This window comes from Pleurodeles waltl, chromosome 1_2 (assembly GCF_031143425.1).
Source record: "Pleurodeles waltl isolate 20211129_DDA chromosome 1_2, aPleWal1.hap1.20221129, whole genome shotgun sequence".
Taxonomy (NCBI): Eukaryota; Metazoa; Chordata; class Amphibia; order Caudata; family Salamandridae; genus Pleurodeles; species Pleurodeles waltl.
In genome coordinates, this window is record NC_090437.1 from 1,161,954,647 (window position 1) to 1,161,975,513 (window position 20,867).

Consider the following 20,867-nt stretch of genomic DNA (forward strand, 5'->3'; position numbering starts at 1 on the left):
TCTTCACTCACCTGGAGGGGGATCTTTGCCTCCTGAATTGGAGGCCGGATTGTAGCCTCTAGGGAAGGCAGACTGGCAGCTGGAAGCAGCCAGTTACTCTTTCACTCATAGGCTGTTACCATTACAGGCACAGGTTTGCGTCTTCACTGAGAACAGAACATTTGATATTATACAGTGCAGTGGCCTGTTCTGCACCTGGCACACACACTTAACAGTGCACTACAGTGCAGAGCGGAACTGTGTTCTATGTTTGTAATTGAACATCAGATATTTTCTTTTACCTAACTCGATGGTTATCTATTAATCAACATTCAAAGGATGAGAGGCTGATTGAACCCAGAATTGATTCAAAGCAGTGACCATGAAGCCAAAAACAAATTCATGGGGTGGCTGAAATAATCCACTTGGCCACTAGACATGGATTAATCACCCAACCCCTAAACATTAATGTTTATTGGTAAAATCGTTTTATATTTAATTTTTGCTTCCCTAGTGGAAATCTTTTTATAGTATGAAAATACAAAGCTGCCACTGATGGACTGCCTTAATTAACTTTTCTATAAAAATAGAGTAGAATGTTTTCAACTATTGTGTGCCAAATTATAAGACATAAAATATAATTCAAACCCCCTCCATGCAGAGTTTTTTCATCAAACATGTTACTGCAAATATTACATTGCTATTATCAATGATGTTATCAAAGATCTCATGAGTGCTGTAATTTGTGGGGTAATTAGCAGTGCATGGTGAGGAGTCAAGTTATAGTGACTTGAGATAGCTTTAACTATAACAGGTGAATTTCTATGGTTTTGTATGTTTAAAATGTGAACCTAACTATAATGTGCCTGTAACCTTTTATTTTTTAAGTGAATTTCTATGGTGTTTTTTTAAACGTATAGTCATTTTTATTACTAAACGTCAATCCAAGCCACTGCCATGCATGGCCTGTGGCCAGTCTGTGTGGCCAACCCCCGTAACCACCCAATCCTGAGAGAGAGAGCAAGTGAGAGATTGACAGAGAGAGAGATTTATGCTTAGATGAATGATATACTTAGAATTAGATATTTCCAGACAAATTGAAAAGAAAAATGTTTTTGTCAATTAAAAGGAATAAGATCACCTTTCAGTATGCAACTTAAATATTTATAGTCGAAAAGAAACTAAAGAAGGAAATGACCACAGATTCACCTAGACTAGAGCCCTTAACCTTTAGTGTGCATGTCTGAGTTGTTAACCACTAGGCCAGAGGTGACTCCTTACTGTGCAATGTCCAGACTTAGCTATGACATTCAACCCACAGATTTTGAGGGGGAAAAGACTTCAATGTTCCATGTCTTTAAATGTTTAACAGTGAAAACACTAGAAAATAAAAAGAGACACTGTCAAACAATACTATAATTTGAACCTTCAGTCTTCTGAGTAACAGCACAAGCCCTTGACCATTAGGCCAGAAGTGACTCTGTTCTGCTTTGCATCCAATAGTAACTGTAACATTCTTACCAAACATCTTGCTAGTCTGACTCTTTGAAGTCATTGTATGGAGAGACCATTGCCATAGCAATCTCTCTCTCTCTTCCATCCCTTTATGAGATGAGAGAGAGAGAGAGGGGAAAAAAAACCCACAAATCAGAACCACAAGGGGAGTCTGAAGGCCCTTGCGACCTAGCCAGCTCCCCACGTCCTGTGGGAGCTGGCATTACTCCCAAACAAGCAGGGAGCTGCTTTAAATAATTTGCGTGCAGAGAAACAGAAGAAAACTTCACTAAAGTGAAGTGTTTGCTCTGACTTGGTGGGAGCGATTTTACTCAGGGACATAGCAGGAGCTGGCCCTGGGAAGTGGCTGTCCCCAGGGTCATCATTGGTTTCACGAGGGGGGCAGTACGGCCCCCTCCAGTGTAAAATAGCCTTGAGGAGGTGGTGGTCCCTGGGGCTGCGGGAGAGTGGCATGCAGCCCCTGTATTGTATTTGATTTAAGCCCCAGAGAGGTGGCAGTTCCCAGGGCTGCAGGGGGTGGTGTGTGCCCCCCAACATTGTATTTGATTGAAGCCCTAGAGAAGTGGTGGTCCCCAAGGCTGTGTGAGGGGTGCACCCCCACATTGTATTAGATTAAAGAACTACATTTCATCAAAGCCCTGGGGAGGTGGCAGTCCCTGGGGCTGCGTGGGAGCTATGCAGCCCCAGGGACTGCTATGCAGCCCCCGCATTCATTATAAATAAGCCCCAGGGAGGTGGTGGTCCCCAGGGCATCAAAATGTGCACCCCCTCCTTTATTTCAAAATGCCTTCGGGACCTGGCCCACCCGGGGGCATCATAAAATCAAGTGCAAGAGCCCCTGTGTGTTTCTTTTTAAAAATGTTGACATGATTTTGCAAAGTTCTCGCAAATTCTCAGCAATTGTTTTTTTTAAAAGTGCTTTTTTGCCCTGGCAGCATCCCTCCGGGACCTTAACACCAGATCTAAGGGATCAGGGTGTCCCTTCCCTGGCCCCTTTTCCTTTTGTTCTCACTTTTTTTCTGAGGCTCTGCTGAAATTTGTATATCTGTGGCCGCAACAACTTAAACTTAAATAATGTCGAGCTCATGCACAGAGCTGCAGAGCAGTGATTGGCTGCCAACACTTCCTGGTCTGAAGTGTTGGCAGCCAATCGGAACTGTGTAGTTCCATGCATGAACTCATCATTATTTGTGAAGTCATCATGGCCACAGATATTCAAATGTATTTTCCCTTTAAATCTAAAAAACTACTGAATGGATTTACACCACATAATGAAAAACACAATCTGTGGAACCAAATCTTACTTTCTGCCACATTTGGTGTAATTCCGTCCAGCAGTTTGGGCTGTAGACATGCTCAAAACTCTTATGGGAATTAACAAGGGAAATGCAATTTTTTTGACCCCACCCTCTTTTTCTCAGCCGCTGCTTGATGGATCACCCCAAAACATCCCATGCGCAACAAGAATCACGTCACACTTTTTTGGGAAAATTTCATGAAGATTTGTCAAACGGTACCAAAGATATAGCCAAGTCAAAAAACTATTTTTCTATGGAAACTTGGTCCTAACTATAACTACCTAGATGATATGATATATATGTATATATATATATATATATGTTCGATGGCATGTGTAGCTGCAGATACACATGCTGTGCACATCCCGCCATCTGGTGTTGGGCTCGGAGTGTTACAAGTTGTTTTTCTTCGAAGAAGTCTTTTCGAGTCACGAGACCGAGGGAATCCTCCCATTTCGGCTCCATTGCGCATGGGCGTCGACTCCATCTTAGATTGTTTTTTTTCCGCCATCGGGTTCGGACATGTTCCTTTTCGCTCCGTGTTTCGGGTCGGAAAGTTAGTTAGAATCTCAGAAAAATCGTCGGTATTGTTTGCGTTCGGTATCGGGTTAGTTACAACAGATCGACACCGACTTTTGAAGAGCTCCGGTGGCCCTTTGGGGTTTTTTCGATCCCCCGTCGGGGCCTGGTCGGCCCGGCCACGTGTCTCTTCAAGGCTGATGGAACGGACCCCATTCCGCTTCTGCCCAAAATGCCATAACAAGTATCCATATACAGATCAGCATCTGGTCTGTAACTTGTGTTTGTCGCCGGAACACAAGGAAGATACTTGTGAAGCCTGTCGAGCGTTTCGGTCCAGGAAGACACTAAGAGACCGAAGAGCAAGGAGACTGCAAATGGCGTCAGCGCCGACAGGACAAGAGTGTTTCGAGGAGGAGGAAGAAACATTCTCCATCCATGAATCGGACTCGGATGAGATCGATCCCGAAGAAACGCCGAAAACCGTGAGTAAGACGTCGAAACACAAAACTCACGAAAAAAACACTAAAGCCCAGGGGACGCCACCGCCAACAGGCCATGGCTTAACCCGAAAAATAGGTGATCGATCATCGGCACCGAAAAAGGGCACGCTGGGGGCGAAGTCATCCGACTCCGGTCGAGATACCGCCACACAGCAATCTCGGGCTCGAGATAGTGGCTCCGAGCAGGTTCGGCACCGAGATAGCGGCACCGAAATGGGTCGGCACCGAGAGACCACGACGCCGAAAGTAAAGAAGGTTTCGTCGGAACCGAAAAAAGCAGCCGAAAGGGTTTCGATACCGAAACATCCGGCCTCGGAACCGAAAACAAGTTCCTACACTGAGGAACAATGTCTGTCCACACAAATTAAGACACATAGATTTGGACAGGAATTGGAAACAATTGAGCCAGACTATACACAAAGAAGGCTCCATATCCAAAAAGAAACAGGGAAGATCAGTACTCTCCCTCCGGTTAAAATGAAACGCAAACTTGCCTTTCATGAAAAAGACAAGCAGCCACAGGAAAAGGTGGCTAAACAAGTAACCCCGCCACCATCTCCACAATGCTCTCCGCAATCATCACCGGTAGCCACTCCACCAATGATGCAATCCCCAACTCATACAGGAATGAGTCAAGATGACCCTGACGCATGGGACCTTTATGACGCATCAGTGTCAGATAATAGTCCTGAATGTTATCCAGCTAGACCGTCGCCACCAGAGGATAGTACAGCCTACGCACAGGTGGTGTCGAGAGCAGCGGCATTTCATAATGTCAGCCTGCATGCTGAGCCCATTGAAGACGACTTTCTTTTTAACACACTGTCGTCCACACACAGCCAGTATCAAAGTCTTCCTATGCTACCCGGAATGCTAAAACACTCCAAACAAGTGTTTGAAGAGCCTGTAAAAGGAAGGGCCATTACTCCAAGAGTGGAGAAAAAATATAAACCGCCACCAACAGACCCTGTGTACATCACACAACAGCTAACACCGGACTCAGTTGTAGTAGGGGCTGCGCGCAAAAGAGCAAACTCACATACTTCAGGAGATGCACCACCTCCAGATAAAGAAAGTCGAAAATTCGACGCAGCAGGCAAAAGGGTGGCGGCACAGGCAGCAAACCAGTGGCGTATTGACAATTCACAGGCTTTGTTGGCCAGATACGATAGGGCCCATTGGGACGAAATGCAACACTTTATAGAACATTTGCCCAAGGAGTTCCAAAAGAGAGCGCAGCAAGTAGTAGAAGAAGGACAGAGTATCTCCAACAATCAGATACGGTCAGCAATGGATGCTGCAGACACAGCTGCTAGAACTGTCAACACAGCAGTAACAATAAGGAGACATACATGGCTGCGTACATCAGGATTTAAACCAGAAATACAGCAAGCTGTGCTGAATATGCCATTCAACGGACAGCAGTTGTTTGGGCTGGAGGTGGACACTGCGATCGAAAACCTTAAAAAAAGACACTGACACGGCCAAAGCCATGGGCGCACTCTACTCCCCACAGGGCAGAGGCACATTTCGGAAAACACAGTTTAGAGGGGGGTTTCGAGGACAAAGCACAGAACCCACAACCTCACAGACAAGACCCACTTACCAGAGCCAGTATCAGCGGGGAAGTTTTCGGGGACAATATAGAGGGGGACAATTCCAAAAGAATAGAGGAAAGTTCCAAAGTCCCAAAACTCCTCAAAACAAACCGTGACTTCCAAGTCACACATCCCCAACACATAACATCTGTGGGGGGGAGACTAACCAAATTTTACAAACATTGGGAGGAAATAACAACAGACACTTGGGTCCTAGCAATTATCCAGCATGGTTATTGCATAGAATTTCTAAAATTCCCTCCAAACGTCCCAGTGAAAACACACAATATGTCAAAACAACATATAGATCTTCTAGGACTAGAGGTTCAGGCATTGCTACTAAAAGAAGCAATAGAATTAGTACCAAAACACCAGAAAGGAACAGGAGTTTACTCTCTGTACTTTCTCATACCCAAAAAAGACAAGAGTCTGAGATCTATATTAGATCTCCGAACATTAAATACCTACATAAAATCAGATCACTTTCACATGGTGACATTACAAGACGTAATTCCACTACTCAAACAACAAGACTACATGACAACACTAGACCTAAAGGATGCATATTTCCATATACCGATACATCCTTCACACAGAAAGTACTTAAGGTTTGTATTCCAGGGGATACATTACCAATTCAAGGTGTTGCCATTCGGATTAACAACTGCGCCAAGAAATTTTTACAAAGTGCCTGGCAGTCGTAGCTGCACATATCAGAAGGCAGCAAATACATGTGTTCCCGTACCTAGACGATTGGTTAATCAAAACCAACACGCTAGAAAAATGTTCACAACACACAAAGTATGTCATAGAAACCCTCCACAAACTAGGTTTCTCAATCAACTACACAAAGTCACACCTTATACCGTGTCAAACACAGCAATACTTAGGGGCGACAATCAACACAGCAAAAGGGATTGCCACTCCAAGTCCACAAAGGGTTCAGGCATTTCACAATGTAATACAGGCCATGTATCCAAAACAAAAAATACAAGTCAAAATGGTGATGAAACTCCTAGGCATGATGTCCTCATGCATAGCCATTGTCCCAAACGCAAGGTTGCACATGCGGCCCTTACAACAGTGCCAAGCATCACAGTGGTCACAGGCACAGGGTCAACTTCTAGATCTGGTGTTGGTAGACCGCCAAACATACACCTCGCTTCAATGGTGGAACAGTATAAATTTAAACAAAGGGCGGCCTTTCCAAGACCCAGTGCCACAATATGTAATAACGACAGATGCCTCCATGATAGGGTGGGGAGCACACCTCAATCAATACAGCATCCAAGGACAATGGGACACTCACCAAAAACAGTTTCACATAAATCACTTAGAACTATTGGCAGTATTTCTAGCGCTGAAAGCATTTCAACCCATAATAAGCCACAAACACATTCTTGTCAAAACAGACAACATGACAACGATGTATTACCTAAACAAACAGGGAGGGACACACTCAACACAGTTGTGTCTCCTGGCACAAAAAATATGGCATTGGGCGATTCACAACCACATTCGCCTAATAGCACAATTTATTCCAGGAATTCAGAATCAGTTAGCAGACAATCTCTCTCGGGATCACCAACAGATCCACGAATGGGAGATTCACCCCCAAATACTGAATACTTACTTCCAGAGTTGGGGAACACCACAAATAGATCTATTTGCAACAAAGGAAAACGCAAAATGCCAAACCTTCGCATCCAGGTACCCACAAGATCAGTCTCAGGGCAATGCGTTATGGATGAGTTGGTCAGGGATATTTGCTTACGCTTTTCCCCCTCTCCCACTCCTTCCATATCTAGTAAACAAGTTGAGTCAAAACAAACTCAAACTCATACTAATAGCACCAACATGGGCAAGACAACCTTGGTACACAACACTACTAGACCTTTCAGTAGTGCCCCATGTCAAACTACCAAACATACCAGATCTGTTAACGCAACACAAACAACAGATCAGACACCCAAATCCAGCATCGCTGAATCTAGCAATCTGGCTCCTGAAGTCCTAGAGTTCGGACACTTAGACCTTACACATGAATGTATGGAGGTCATAAAACAAGCTAGGAAACCTACCACTAGACATTGCTATGCAAATAAGTGGAAAAGATTTGTTTATTACTGCCATAATAATCAAATTCAACCCTTACACGCATCTGCCAAAGACATCGTAGGATACTTACTACATTTGCAAAAGTCAAAGCTAGCTTTTTCTTCCATTAAGATACATCTTACAGCAATTTCCGCTTACCTGCAAATTACGCACTCGACTTCTCTATTTAAGATACCAGTCATAAAAGCATTTATGGAAGGTCTAAAGAGAATTATACCACCAAGAACACCACCAGTTCCTTCATGGAACCTCAACATTGTCTTAACACGACTCATGGGTCCACCTTTTGAGCCCATGCACTCTTGTGAAATGCAATACTTAACATGGAAAGTTGCATTTTTAATTGCCATCACATCTTTAAGAAGAGTAAGTGAGATTCAAGCATTTACCATACAAGAACCATTTATTCAAATACACAAGCATAAAGTAGTTCTACGGACAAATCCTAAATTTTTACCAAAAGTCATATCACCGTTCCACTTAAATCAAACAGTAGAATTACCAGTGTTCTTCCCACAGCCAGACTCTGTAGCTGAAAGAGCACTACATACATTAGACATCAAAAGAGCGTTAATGTACTACATTGACAGAACAAAACTAATTCGAAAAACAAAACAATTATTTATTGCTTTCCAAAAACCTCATACAGGAAAACCAATTTCTAAACAAGGCATTGCTAGATGGATAGTTAAGTGCATTCAAACCTGTTATCTTAAAGCAAAAAGAGATCTGCCTATTACACCAAAGGCACACTCAACTAGAAAGAAAGGTGCTACCATGGCCTTTCTAGGAAATATTCCAATGACCGAAATATGTAAGGCAGCTACATGGTCTACGCCTCATACATTTACCAAACACTACTGTGTAGATGTGCTAACGGCACAACAAGCCACAGTAGGCTAAGCAGTACTACGAACATTGTTTCAAACAACTTCAACTCCTACAGGCTGAACCACCGCTTTTGGGGAGATAACTGGTTACTAGTCTATGCACAGCATGTGTATCTGCAGCTACACATGCCATCGAACGGAAAATGTCACTTACCCAGTGTACATCTGTTCGTGGCATTAGTCGCTGCAGATTCACATGCGCCCAGCCGCCTCCCCGGGAGCCTGTAGCCGTTTAGAAGTTGATCTTGAACATCTGTATATTTGTAAATATATTACTTTAAACTACATTATGTACGTTACTCCATTGCATGGGCACTATTACTAGCATACAAAAATCCTACCTCACCCTCTGCGGGGGGAAAACAATCTAAGATGGAGTCGACGCCCATGCGCAATGGAGCCGAAATGGGAGGAGTCCCTCGGTCTCGTGACTCGAAAAGACTTCTTCGAAGAAAAACAACTTGTAACACTCCGAGCCCAACACCAGATGGCAGGATGTGCACAGCATGTGAATCTGCAGCGACTAATGCCACGAACAGATGTTCACTGGGTAAGTGACATTTTCCATACATAGTGCCTAGTGGTGACTATATATATCATATTGTATTATATTATGACAGGTGTATTGAGATTGCAAAGTGAGACATAAAAGTGAAATGCTATTGTAGCTGATTACCCATTTGCTTCATATATGGTGTGACAAATCACAGTGCTGTGTTTTTTTTTTTTTTTTTTTTTAGAGAAAATCCATAATAATTTCCCTTTCCATCCAAAATTTGTGTCATTTTACAGGACTTTAAGGAGCTGGAAGAGCAATTTCACTCGAGAATGGCCAGTGGAGAGATATCTGCTGCTCATGATTCAGCATATGAGACACTGGAGGACATTGCAAGAAAGGAGAAGGAACATTCAGATTACATGATGCTTACAGTATGTACATGGTGCCTTGTCTATTTTAGCAAGTTTAGCAAATTTCCTCTCCTTAATAAAATGTAATGTAACCATTACTCAAGAAAAAGCACAAAAGAAAACGTTCTCTTAATCTTTAACAATGGATGTACATTCACCAAAATGCCTAGGGTAAGAGAAGTGGCATTACACACCCTTTATTCCTCATTGATGTCACATGAAGTAACATCCTAGGAAATTTGACCCTAAATCCTAGTAAGCGATGCCACATGACCCTGATTCTGCTGATGTGCACAGTAATTGATGCAACTGAAGCTTTGTCTTCAACTCAAATGGAAATTGCATTGACTAAACAAAAGTGATCATGCCCACCGTTATTAATCCAAATGACCACATATTGAATTTGAACTATGTTATTGACCTGATTTACTTCTTAAAATAGAAAACAAGTTTTGATTTAGGACCACGTGTAACAAACTGTTAAATTTGTGAAGTATAAACATCACTTTTGTGTTCAAAAGGTGTGGCCTAGTGACAGCTGTAGCTGCTGTGCTATCCCCAAGTAATGTTAAAAATCATTAATAAATAAACACAAGTGTATACATACACAGACGGGCCTTGGGTCAAGGCTCTTCATCTACTAGTCGTTTCAGCAGTCATTCATATTTTCATTCCACCACCCACTCCAGGTTCAGCCTACAACATGGATCAGCCCACTTCATCCATTCGATGACTTGTGCTGTGAATGGAGGTATTTTTCCTGATCACATATGCACATCCACCTAAAAAGAAGTGTACTTCCATGCCAGTGATAGTGGGCCAATACATCAATATTCTAATGCTTTTTGCATTGTTTGTTTTTTCTATTTTTAGTCATCTTTGCGTGTTTACAGTTTCTTTGAATCAGTAGGAATCATATTTTCCTGCGATGTGTATTAAAACTAAAAAGGGCTTCTTTACCTCTTTTTAGTACACTTGCTTGCTGGGAAGGACCTAAACTCTTCCACTAAAATGTATGCAACTGTTATAATTTTTAAAATTTGAAATTGTTATTGCAAGCTTATGGCACCAAAGTTAGTTGGGGTGTTTTTTCTTTTACTTTTTGTGGCATAACATTACAATAATGAAAAATAAGCACCTCAACAGCTACCCAATGCCAGATTTATTAGCTTTGACAATGCCTGTTTTCGTGTGTTCACAACATCAAACGCAGCAACAGCTTTAAAAATTGTGTATGTTATTATTTGTTTCATTTTATGATGTTCTGTAAAGATCGCTACACTGCTGAACACATCTATTTTACCAAGTAAAAAGTGTAATGTCCCAGTGAAAGCTACAGACAGTAAACAGTGCCAGATTTCCTCCCAACCATGGAAAAATCAAATCTATATATTTTGTTAGAGCAAATCTATACAAAATCCCATAGCTGCAAATGGGGCAAGAATAACAGTAGCGAAACAAGCAAAGATCTTATATTCCAGATATGAAAAGCCCTCATTATTTTAAAGTATGAGGCCCAATATTATGATTTTGAATTTGGTAAAGGCCATTCACAATTCTTCATAAATTGTGCATTTCTTACTAGCTAGTCTGAGACATTTTGAAGTCCAAATAAAATGAATAATTGGAGGCTGTGCATTCTTGAATAAGCAATTACACATATAAACAGGTAGAGCATTGATGATAAATTCAGGGAGGATAACTATCTTCATGCACCAATCCCACCAATTAAAGACAGTTGCTTATAATCACACATCTTAAAAAACTCTTGAGTATCCCTATAATTCAACAGACCACTCTCAGGAATGTTTTTGTGAATTTCACCCCTAGAAATCCAATAAGTTTTTCTCATGGTATGTTTTGACCGAGCTGTGCAATGTAATATGAGCAAGTAAAATTAATGCAACCTGCCTGATACTGAAATCCAACCTTTGAAAAACATCAGGTTAAATTCCCACATCTAACCTGCAATCCCGTTAAACTTCAATTGGTATCTCACGTGGCCTGGCTGAGTTCCACTCTGCCTCTTTAGATATTGATGATGTTTGGCTTTGATGACCAAACTTAAAAGATCTTCTCTAATATCAACCACCAGTTTTGTTACGTCGAGGACCTCAAAGTATCTGTGGACTTCAATCTCAGCGATGACCCCTTATTCAGGTTAAAGTAACTCATAGAATCTTCTGCAAGGGAGGTAGAGCCTGGCCATCCACTAGGTGGCTGCTCTCATTTGAAGCTGCAAAGAGCAGATGATCACTGGAGAACTTACAGTGCACAATTGAATGGGTTTTGCATTTAAATTGTGGTGTGATATGAAGGCATGGGAATGGGAAGACCCACACCACCTTCCTGTACTGGGCTGATCAGAAGAGAAAACGCAGAGGGAAACAAAAAGACACAATCCCACACACAAAGAGAGATGGTGAGAAATGGCAATAGTGAAATGATGAGCAACCTCATCTCCTCTTTTCTTGTATGACTGTTCTCTTTTCACAATTGGGCCCAGGCTCTCAAACAAGCATGCACATGCATATAGTACACAGTAAGGGAAGTGGCACTGCTCACACAACTCAGCTAGAGGACACATCACAGATAGGGTAGAATGTCAAGAGAGAAATGGCGCTCCTCAGAGAATGCACCAAACCTACACAACCCTGTTGAATTGGGATCTCATTGAGGTCAATGAAGAATGGTGGATACAAGGACAAAATACAGTGGATGGCTTCTGGTCTTGGATACCTCCACCACACCCCTGAAAGAGAAGAGGACAAAGAAGACATAAAATAAGGCAAAATACCTAAGGCAGTTGACCTGTTAGGGTTTAAGAAGATGATAATGAGCTTAATACATTCTTCACCAGCCAAACCCTACAATATAGAAGTGACCTGGACCAGCATTAGACAGGCAAGGAGACTTTTCATACTCAGGAGTAACTACTCAGATCAGTCCCATTTGAGCACAAATCTAGCTCCATAATGTGCTTTTAAAATGAAGTGACAGTAATAAAGGGCTCTACGGTTTGTTGTCTGGCCTTACTCCCTGAAAAAACCCCACCTAACTCCCTACAAAAGTCAACATTAATGAGAAGATTGGATAGTTTTGGAATTCTCTGGCAAACATCCACTGTAAGGTGGCAGACAATCTGCCCTAATGGAAAACTCCTATGCCTGCACAGTAAGGTCAGGATAGGCCAAGCCATTTTAGCAGTCCCCTGCTAGGGGACGTAAGACTGCAATAAACTGGAAGGGCCAGTGGGATCATAAATGTCTGCTAAGAGCCCTCTGCTGCCACAGTGGTGCCATAGCTCAAGAAACCAATCTGAAAGAAAGTTCTATAAACAAAAATAATGAAAAAAATGAAATACAAAAAAACGGACCTTAATTTAATCAGTTGTTGATATAATGAAAGAAGGTTTGAGGATCTAGAGGGAGGAATTAACACAGCCCCAAATGGGAAAATCAATATGAGATGCTGTGTAAAAAAAACTGTAGAGAGGTCTAGATTGCTCCTGAAGGAGAACTTTCATTTTTTATGTCTTTCCGGAAAACACAGAGGGCAAGCATGTCAGATAGCTTCTCACCTCTTCAGTTTCAGCTAGCACTCAATTAGGCCATCAAATCTGAACAAAACAGACACCTGTAGACCAATAATTGCCTATTTTCACACCATGCTAGACAGTTGATGACAGTAGGGAAAAAGTGAATGCCAAATGTTTGTCTCAGCTGATTTCTCACGTGAAATTAACCTGAAAGGAAAAACAAATATTGCGCTTCGATGTGGCTTCACAAGTAGGCCGTTAAACAAATCATACTTAAGCTTGCAACCAAACTGATAATGATGGATGGCATGACCAAAGAATTGAATTATCAAAATTTGCTAGAGCTTTTTTTCTGGACTTTCTTGATTCCACACACCTGCATATACCCTCTTCTCTGACCCTGTCAGAGTCACCAGATCCTCGGGGTCTGTGCACGTTCCCAACACGTCCACCACTGAACAGCTCCAAGACTCTGATAGATAAATCACAGAGACTGAGAGAGTTCAAGAGGGGAAGAGGGGATTAGGAAGGGAACAGCTTTAGGTCAGGAGACCTTTAGTAAGAAAAAGGTTAGAACACACAATAAGAAAATTATATCTCCTGAAATCAATACTAGACAATGATTCTAAGCCTAGTCACTCTGAAAACATGAACAATCTAAGAGTAAAGTTTAAAATGACTAAGTTTCAAGATGGCCGGATACCTGTAGGGGAATCAAGATGAATTTAATGAAAACTTTCTTATTCAAGTACTTTCCTTTACATGAGAATCAGAAAAACATTCTGACTAAATTTTAAACCAGTCATATAAATCCTGTTTTGAGAATGTATACTAGGACCATACAATATTGCATCTAGAAACTCTGGCCTTCTGTGTACTCTTAAAATGTTTCAACACAAATTGCGCATATTGCAGATATATTTATATATAAAAATATATATATATATATTTATATATATATATATATATATATAGTAAACACCATAAAAGGATTGTGCACCATGAATAACACAATATGGATTCAGGAAACAAATCACATAACTTGTCAACTCAAATATTACATAATAAATATCTTAGAATAGTGGCATACAATAAACAACATGAAATAAACTCGAGGAGAGAATCGTGCGTCTTGCCGATTCGAGTGTCACCATGTAAAATACCAAGAAATGGTAGCACGCAATGAATATCAAAGTCAAATCATCATTAATCGAATCGCGCGTCTTGCCGATTCGTAAAAAACGATGTAAATGTCAAGAAATAACAGCTCACAATAAATAACAAGATCAAAGTACAATGAAACGAATCGCGCTTCTTTTGCCGATTCTTAAGCCACCATGTAAATGTCAAGAAATGGTAGCGCGCAATAAACAACAAAGTTAAATCCTCATGAAACGAGTTGCGCGTCTTGCCAATTGATAAAACATCATGTAAATGTCAAGAAATAGTAGCGCGCAATGGACAACAATGTTTAAACACCATAAAACGAATCGCGCGTCTTGCCGATTCTTAAGCCACCATGCCAATGTCACGAAATGGTAGCACGCAATGAATAACAAAGTCAAACCTTTATGAAACAAATTGCGCGTCTTGCCTATTTGTAAACTACCATTTAAATGTCAAGAAACGGTAGCGCGCAAGTAATCTGTTACTCATTTAAGAATTAAACCAAGAATATGAAAATTCTCAATAAATGTGTCGGGATAGTGCAACCACCGTCTTACCGCCTGGAACAATGATCACCAATGAAGGATGAAGGGCAGAAGACTGGAAAATCCAAATAGGCCACCGGGACAGGAGCTCAGGAAGAAACTGCTGCTCTGCACCGGGACCTCTGAATAGTGAGCACTGGGAGTTGGGCTGGCTCTCTTTTATAGAGTCTTGGCCCAGCCCAGAACCATGCCCAGGCATGTTGCAGGGAAATTCTCTGGAAGGCCCTGGAAAGGGACCACACCCTAACACACTCTGAAAACATGCAGCAATACATTGCAAAGGAACAGTATTTGTAAGCATATTAAAAATAAGTTTTCGGGATTGAACTCTGCAATGCAAAAGGTTAAACCACAACATATCAGCACAATGCATAAATTACGTTGTTTTGAGAGTGCTGGGTTTTTGCATTTTTGTCGCCAATAGAGCACGCACTACTCTGGTGTTGACAGTACTCCCCTCTCCCAGACGCGCTCTAGGGCCTGGTTTGCTTGGATTAAGACGATGAAAGCGTCTCACAAGTACTGGAGCATGAACATCGGATGCGGAAACCCATGAGTTACTTTCAGGACCATAACCTTTCCATGAGATTAAGTACCATAGATTACGCCCTCTCAGTTTAGAATCCAACACTTTCTTGACTACGTATTCTTCTTCCCCTTGTACTAGAACAGGAGCTGGATGAGGGTGGATCTTTTGGACTGCTTTTTTCAAGAGGGAAGTGTGGAAAACTGGATGAATCCATAAGGATCTGGACAATTGCAGTTTATAGGTCACCGGATTGATTTGCTGAAGGACAGTATAAGGACCTATGAATTTGGGGTTAAACATGTGCTTCTTCTTGAAGTCTATATGTTTTGTGGAAAGCCACACTTTGTCACCTGGTTGATATTGCGGTCCCTCACAATGTTTCTTGTCATAATGCCTTTTATATTTTTGTTTGGCTTTTTCTAAATGCTGTTGAATCAGTTTCTGGGTTTGATGTAAATGCTGAATGGTTTCTGACACAGCTGGAGTAAGAGAACTTTCTTGAGGAATTGTGATGGGCAAGGTGTCAGGATGATAGCCAAATAAACCAAAAAAGGGTGTAACGCCAATAGAAGTGTGGAATGTGTTATTGTAAGCTAACTCAGCTAACCAGAGCATAGATGTCCAAGAATGAAGTGCCTTTCCAGCGTAGGCACATAGGTATTGTTTCAAAGTTTGATTTTGTCTCTCCGTTTGACCATCTGTTTGAGGATGGTGTCTAGTAGATAGCGTAGATGTCACTTGGAGTGTTTTACACCATGTCTTCCAGAAATTGGAGGAAAATTGTGACCCCCGATCGGAGAGGATAACCTTTGGCAGTCCATGATAACGAACCACTCTGTTCAGTAAAAAAGGTGCCAATTCACTAGAAGTGAGCAATTATTTACAGGCGATGAAATGTCCATATTTCGTGAGACTATCTACTACCACCAGAATTACTAAATGCTGTTGAACCACTGGCAGACCGGTAATAAAGTCTAAAGAAATGTGCTCCCATGGACGACTTGGGGTTGGAAGTGGATGTAACAACCCTTTTGGTTTTGAATGACTTGTTTTAATGCGAGCACAAACTTCACAGTTGTTTACCATTGCTTTTACATCTTTTGTTAGGGTAGGCCACCAAAAGCAGCGTCAGATCAGTTCAAGAGTTTTAGGAGTACCTGGGTGACCTGTCGTAGGTATAACATGCAACCAATGAAACACTATCTTGCGAAGTTTGGTAGTGGGAACGAACAAACGAGTGTCATGAAAGGGTAAACCTTGCTTGATTGACCTTTTGGGATCTGCTTGGGCCCATGTGTGCCATTTTTCCACAGTGAAAGAGTTGCGAATTTCTTCAAAGAAATCTTCAGTTTTTATGATACATAGAACCTTGTCAGGAGCAATGATAGCTCTGGAGGCTTGAAATGCAGGCAACGTGGTAGACTCTTGACGGGACAAGGCGTCAGCCTTGCGATTATCTTTACCAGGCCGCAAGGTTACTACAAAATCAAATTCGGCAAAAAAAGCATCCAGCGTAATTGCCGAGGGGTCAAAAGTCTGGCGGAACTCATGAATTGAAGATTACGATGATCAGTATATACTGTGACAGTGTATTTGGCACCCAACAAATGATGTCTCCATTCTTTAAAGGCGTCACGAATCGCCAGAAGCTCTTTTTCAGCAATGACATAGTTCTGTTCGGCTTCGTTCAACTTCCGAGACATATAAGCTACAGGATGAAGTAGACCAGTGTCTTTATTTCGTTGTGATAAGATGGCTCCTATTGCTACATCTGAAGAATCAGCTTCCACTATGAAAGGTTGATTCGCATCAGGATGAGTCAAGACTGGGGCAGTGGAGAAAGCTTCCTTCAAAGTCGAGAAGGCTTGATCAGCTTCTGGGGACCATACAAACTTTTCTTTCTTTCTTAGTAGCTTAGTGATTGGAGCCACTGTCTGGGAGAAATGATTTATGAACCTCCGGAAAATTTTTTGCAAACCTCAGAAACATTGTACATCACGAACAGTCTTTGGGGTGGGCCAATCAGATACGGCTTTTACTTTCTTTTCTGCCATCACCATACCTTGAGGGGTAAGAATAACCCCTAAAAACTCAACTGTGGTAACATGAAACAGTTTGCAGTATAAATGGTGTTTTCGAAGGGCTGCAAGAATTTTCTTGACATGTTGGACATGTTTGTTTTCATTGTCTGAGTAGATCAAAATGTCATCGATGTAGACTATGGCAAATATGTTGAGGTACTCTCTAAGAACGTCATTCAAGAAAAATTGAAATGCTGCTGGAGCTTTACACAGACCAAAAGGCATGACGTGTATTCAAAAAGGCCATATCTTGTCTTGAACGCTGTTTTCCATTCGTCACCCTCTCTCATTCTGACCAAATGATCACCACCTCGAATGTCAAGCTTCGTGTAGATTTTCGCTCTCTTTACTTGTTCCAAAAAGACCGGAATTAGGGGTAAAGGATATTTATTCTTGATGGTGACTTTGTTCAAACCCCTATAGTCGATGCAAGTTCGAAGTTCTCCATTAGCTTTTGGAACAAAAAACAAAGGCGAAGCTGCAGGAGACTTAGAGGGGCGAATGAAGCCATTCTCCAAAAATTGATCTAGGTATTTTTGTAAATGTTGATTTTCATGTTCTGATAGGGCATATACACGACAGTTGGGAAGTATCGCACCTGGGGCTAGATCAAATTGACAGTCATAAGATCTATGAGGAGGTAGAGTCTCTGCTCCTTTCTCATCAAATACATCTTTGTAAGATGAATACTGTTTGGGCAGCTGAATGTCTTTCTCCGCGGCAGTAGCTATGTAAGAGTTGCAAACTTTTGGTACTTGAATCTTTTGGAGACATTGTTCATTACATAGCGCAGATGAAAACACGATTTTTCGTTCTGTCCAATTGATCTCCGGGTTGTGATGAGTTAACCATGGCAAGCCGAGGATAATCCCATATTGGGGAGCATGGATCACGTCAAGGATGATTTTCTCTTTATGTTTCTTTCTTTGATTCTTATCTTCACAAATCATCGACAAGGGGATAGTCTGAAGAGTTATCGGACCTCCAGTCAAGAGTTTTCCATCGACTGCCTGGATGATTTCTGGGGTCTTCTTTTCAATACATGGGATCCCCCCATGCACGAACCAATTGGACATCAACAAAGTTCCCAGTAGCCCCAGAATCGACTAGAGCCTTTTTTAAATAGATCTTTTTCTTGACCTGAACTCTTATTTCCAGTTTAAGATGTCTAGATTGTGAAGGGTCCACGGTGACACCCAAGAGCAACCCTTCTCTGTATCTTGGGTGTTTTAGTTTTCCAACTCAACTGGTGCATTGGCTGAGACCTTCTGAACTGGACCTTGCTTGTTCTTTGGTTTGATTGGACAATCTTTGGCAAAATGACCTCTTCGTCCACAATAAAGACATTGTCCATTTTTTCTGCGTAGGTCCTTTTCATCTTTGGTCAAAGGTCTTCTGATGGTTCCAATTTCCATTGGTTCCGGCGTTCTTTCTTTCGGAGTTCTTGAGTCTCTGTTATCATGAACGCGCCATGAATATTTTTCAATCTTTTTGAGCGTTCCTTTACGTTCTGCTAAACGATGATCAAGTCTCAAGACAAGATTTATTAATTCTTGACAGTCTGTAGGTTGTGGGTCGATTTGCGCTAAGATATCTTTTAGTTCCTCTTTGCGTCCCTTGTAAAACAAGACCGCTTGTCTTTCTTCAGGCCAGGATGTCTCGGCAACCAGCTGGTTAAAGTTGGCTAAATACGACACTAGGTCTTGATTCCCTTGGCGTAAATCTAATAATTCACAATCTGCTGACTGTGTTACAGTTCTACGATCAAAAACTCTCTCAAATTCACGAACAAAATTTCTCCAGTTGTACAACAAGGGACTATTTTTATGCACAAGAGGAATTGCCCAAGTAGCTGCATCCCCAGACAGATATGATAACAAGAAAGCTACTTTGGACTGGGCATCGGGGAAAGTATTTGGTCTGCAGGTGAAGTGTAGTTCCACTTGAACCAGGAAAGATTACGCTTTCAAAGGGTCACCTGAGAAACGTTCTGGGGGAGCTAAAGGAATTGCAGAAGGAACATTTAGGAAAATCGGATTACTTCCAGAAGCCTGAGAAGAAGTACCTGGCCAAGACACACCTGTGGGACTTTGTTCCTTCTTCTCTACCTTATCTTGCAACTGACTCACTCTCTCTGCTAATCTAGTTGTCAATTCTTTGGATGATACCACCTCTGCTTGGAGCTGGGTGATAGCCTTGACTAACTCGTCTAGAGTGGCCATGCTGAGAACATACACAAGCCAGGAGGATAATAATTTGTGGGCTTACTATTCCCGTCAGAGTCACCAGATCCTCGGGGTCTGTGCACGTTCCCAACACGTCCACCACTGAACAGCTCCAAAACTCTGATAGATAAATCACAGAGACTGAGAGAGTTCAAGAGGGGAAGAAGGGATTAGGAAGGAAACAGCTGGGAAGGAGACCTGTAGTAAGAAAAAGGTTAGAACACACAATATGAAAATTATATCTCCTGAAATCAATACTAGACTATGATTCTAAGCCTAGTCACTCTGAAAACATGAACAATCTAAGAGTTAAGTTTAAAATGACTAAGTTTCAAGATGGCCGGATACCTATAGGGGAATCAAGATGAATTAAATGAAAACTTTCTTATTCAAGTACTTTCCTATACATGAAAATCAGAAAAACATTCTGACTAAATTTTAACCCAGTCATATAAATCCTGTTTTGAGAATGTATACTAGGACCATACAATATTGTATCTAGAAACTCTGGCCTTCTGTGTACTCTTAAAATGTTTCAACACAAATTGTGCATATTGCAGATATATATATATATATATATATATATATATATATATATATATATAGTAAACACCATAAAAGGATTGTGCACCATGAATAACACAATATGGATTCAGGAAACAAATCACATAACTTGTCAACTCAAATATTACATAATAAACATCTTAGAATAGTGGCATACAATAAACAACATGAATTAAACTCGAGGAGAGAATCGTGCGTCTTGCCGATTCGAGTGTCACCAGGTAAAATACCAAGAAATGGTAGCACGCAATGAATATCAAAGTCAAATCATCATTAATCGAATCTCGCATCTTGCCGATTCGTAAAACACGATGTAAATGTCAAGAAATAACAGCTCACAATAAATAACAAGATCAAAGTACAATGAAACGAATCGCGCTTCTTTTGCGGATTCTTAAGCCACCATATAAATGTCAAGAAATGGTAGCGCGCAATAAACAGCAAAGTTAAATCCTCATGAAACGAGTTGCCCGTCTTGCCAATTCATAAAACATCATGTAAATGTCAAGAAATAGTAGCGCGCAATGGACAACAATGTTGAAACACCATAAAACGAATCGCGCGTCTTGCCGATTCTTATGCCACCATGCCAATGTCAAGAAATGGTAGCACGCAATGAACAACAAAGTCAAACCTTTATGAAACAAATCGCTTGTCTTGCCTATTTGTAAACTACCATATAAATGTCAAGAAATGGTAGCACGCAAGTAATCTGTTACTCATTTAAGAATTAAACCAAGAATATGAAAATTCTCAATAACTGTGTCGGGATAGTCCAACCACCGTCTTACCGCCTGGAACAATGATCACCAATGAAGAATGAAGGGCAGAAGACTGGAAAATCTAAATAGGCCGCCGGGACAGGAGCTCAGGAAGAAGCTGCTGCTCT

The 20,867-nt window shown here is 41.4% G+C and overlaps 1 protein-coding gene across 1 annotated transcript in view; it reads left to right on the top strand.

Annotated features, from left to right (window-relative positions):
- Window positions 1–20,867, top strand: part of EVC (EvC ciliary complex subunit 1) — a 436,134-nt gene that overhangs the window by 75,837 nt on the left and 339,430 nt on the right. Inside the window, exon 7 of the mRNA XM_069203012.1 lies at window positions 9,213–9,350. Within this exon, the coding sequence (XP_069059113.1) occupies window positions 9,213–9,350 (138 nt within the window). The remainder of the gene's footprint in view (window positions 1–9,212; window positions 9,351–20,867) is intronic.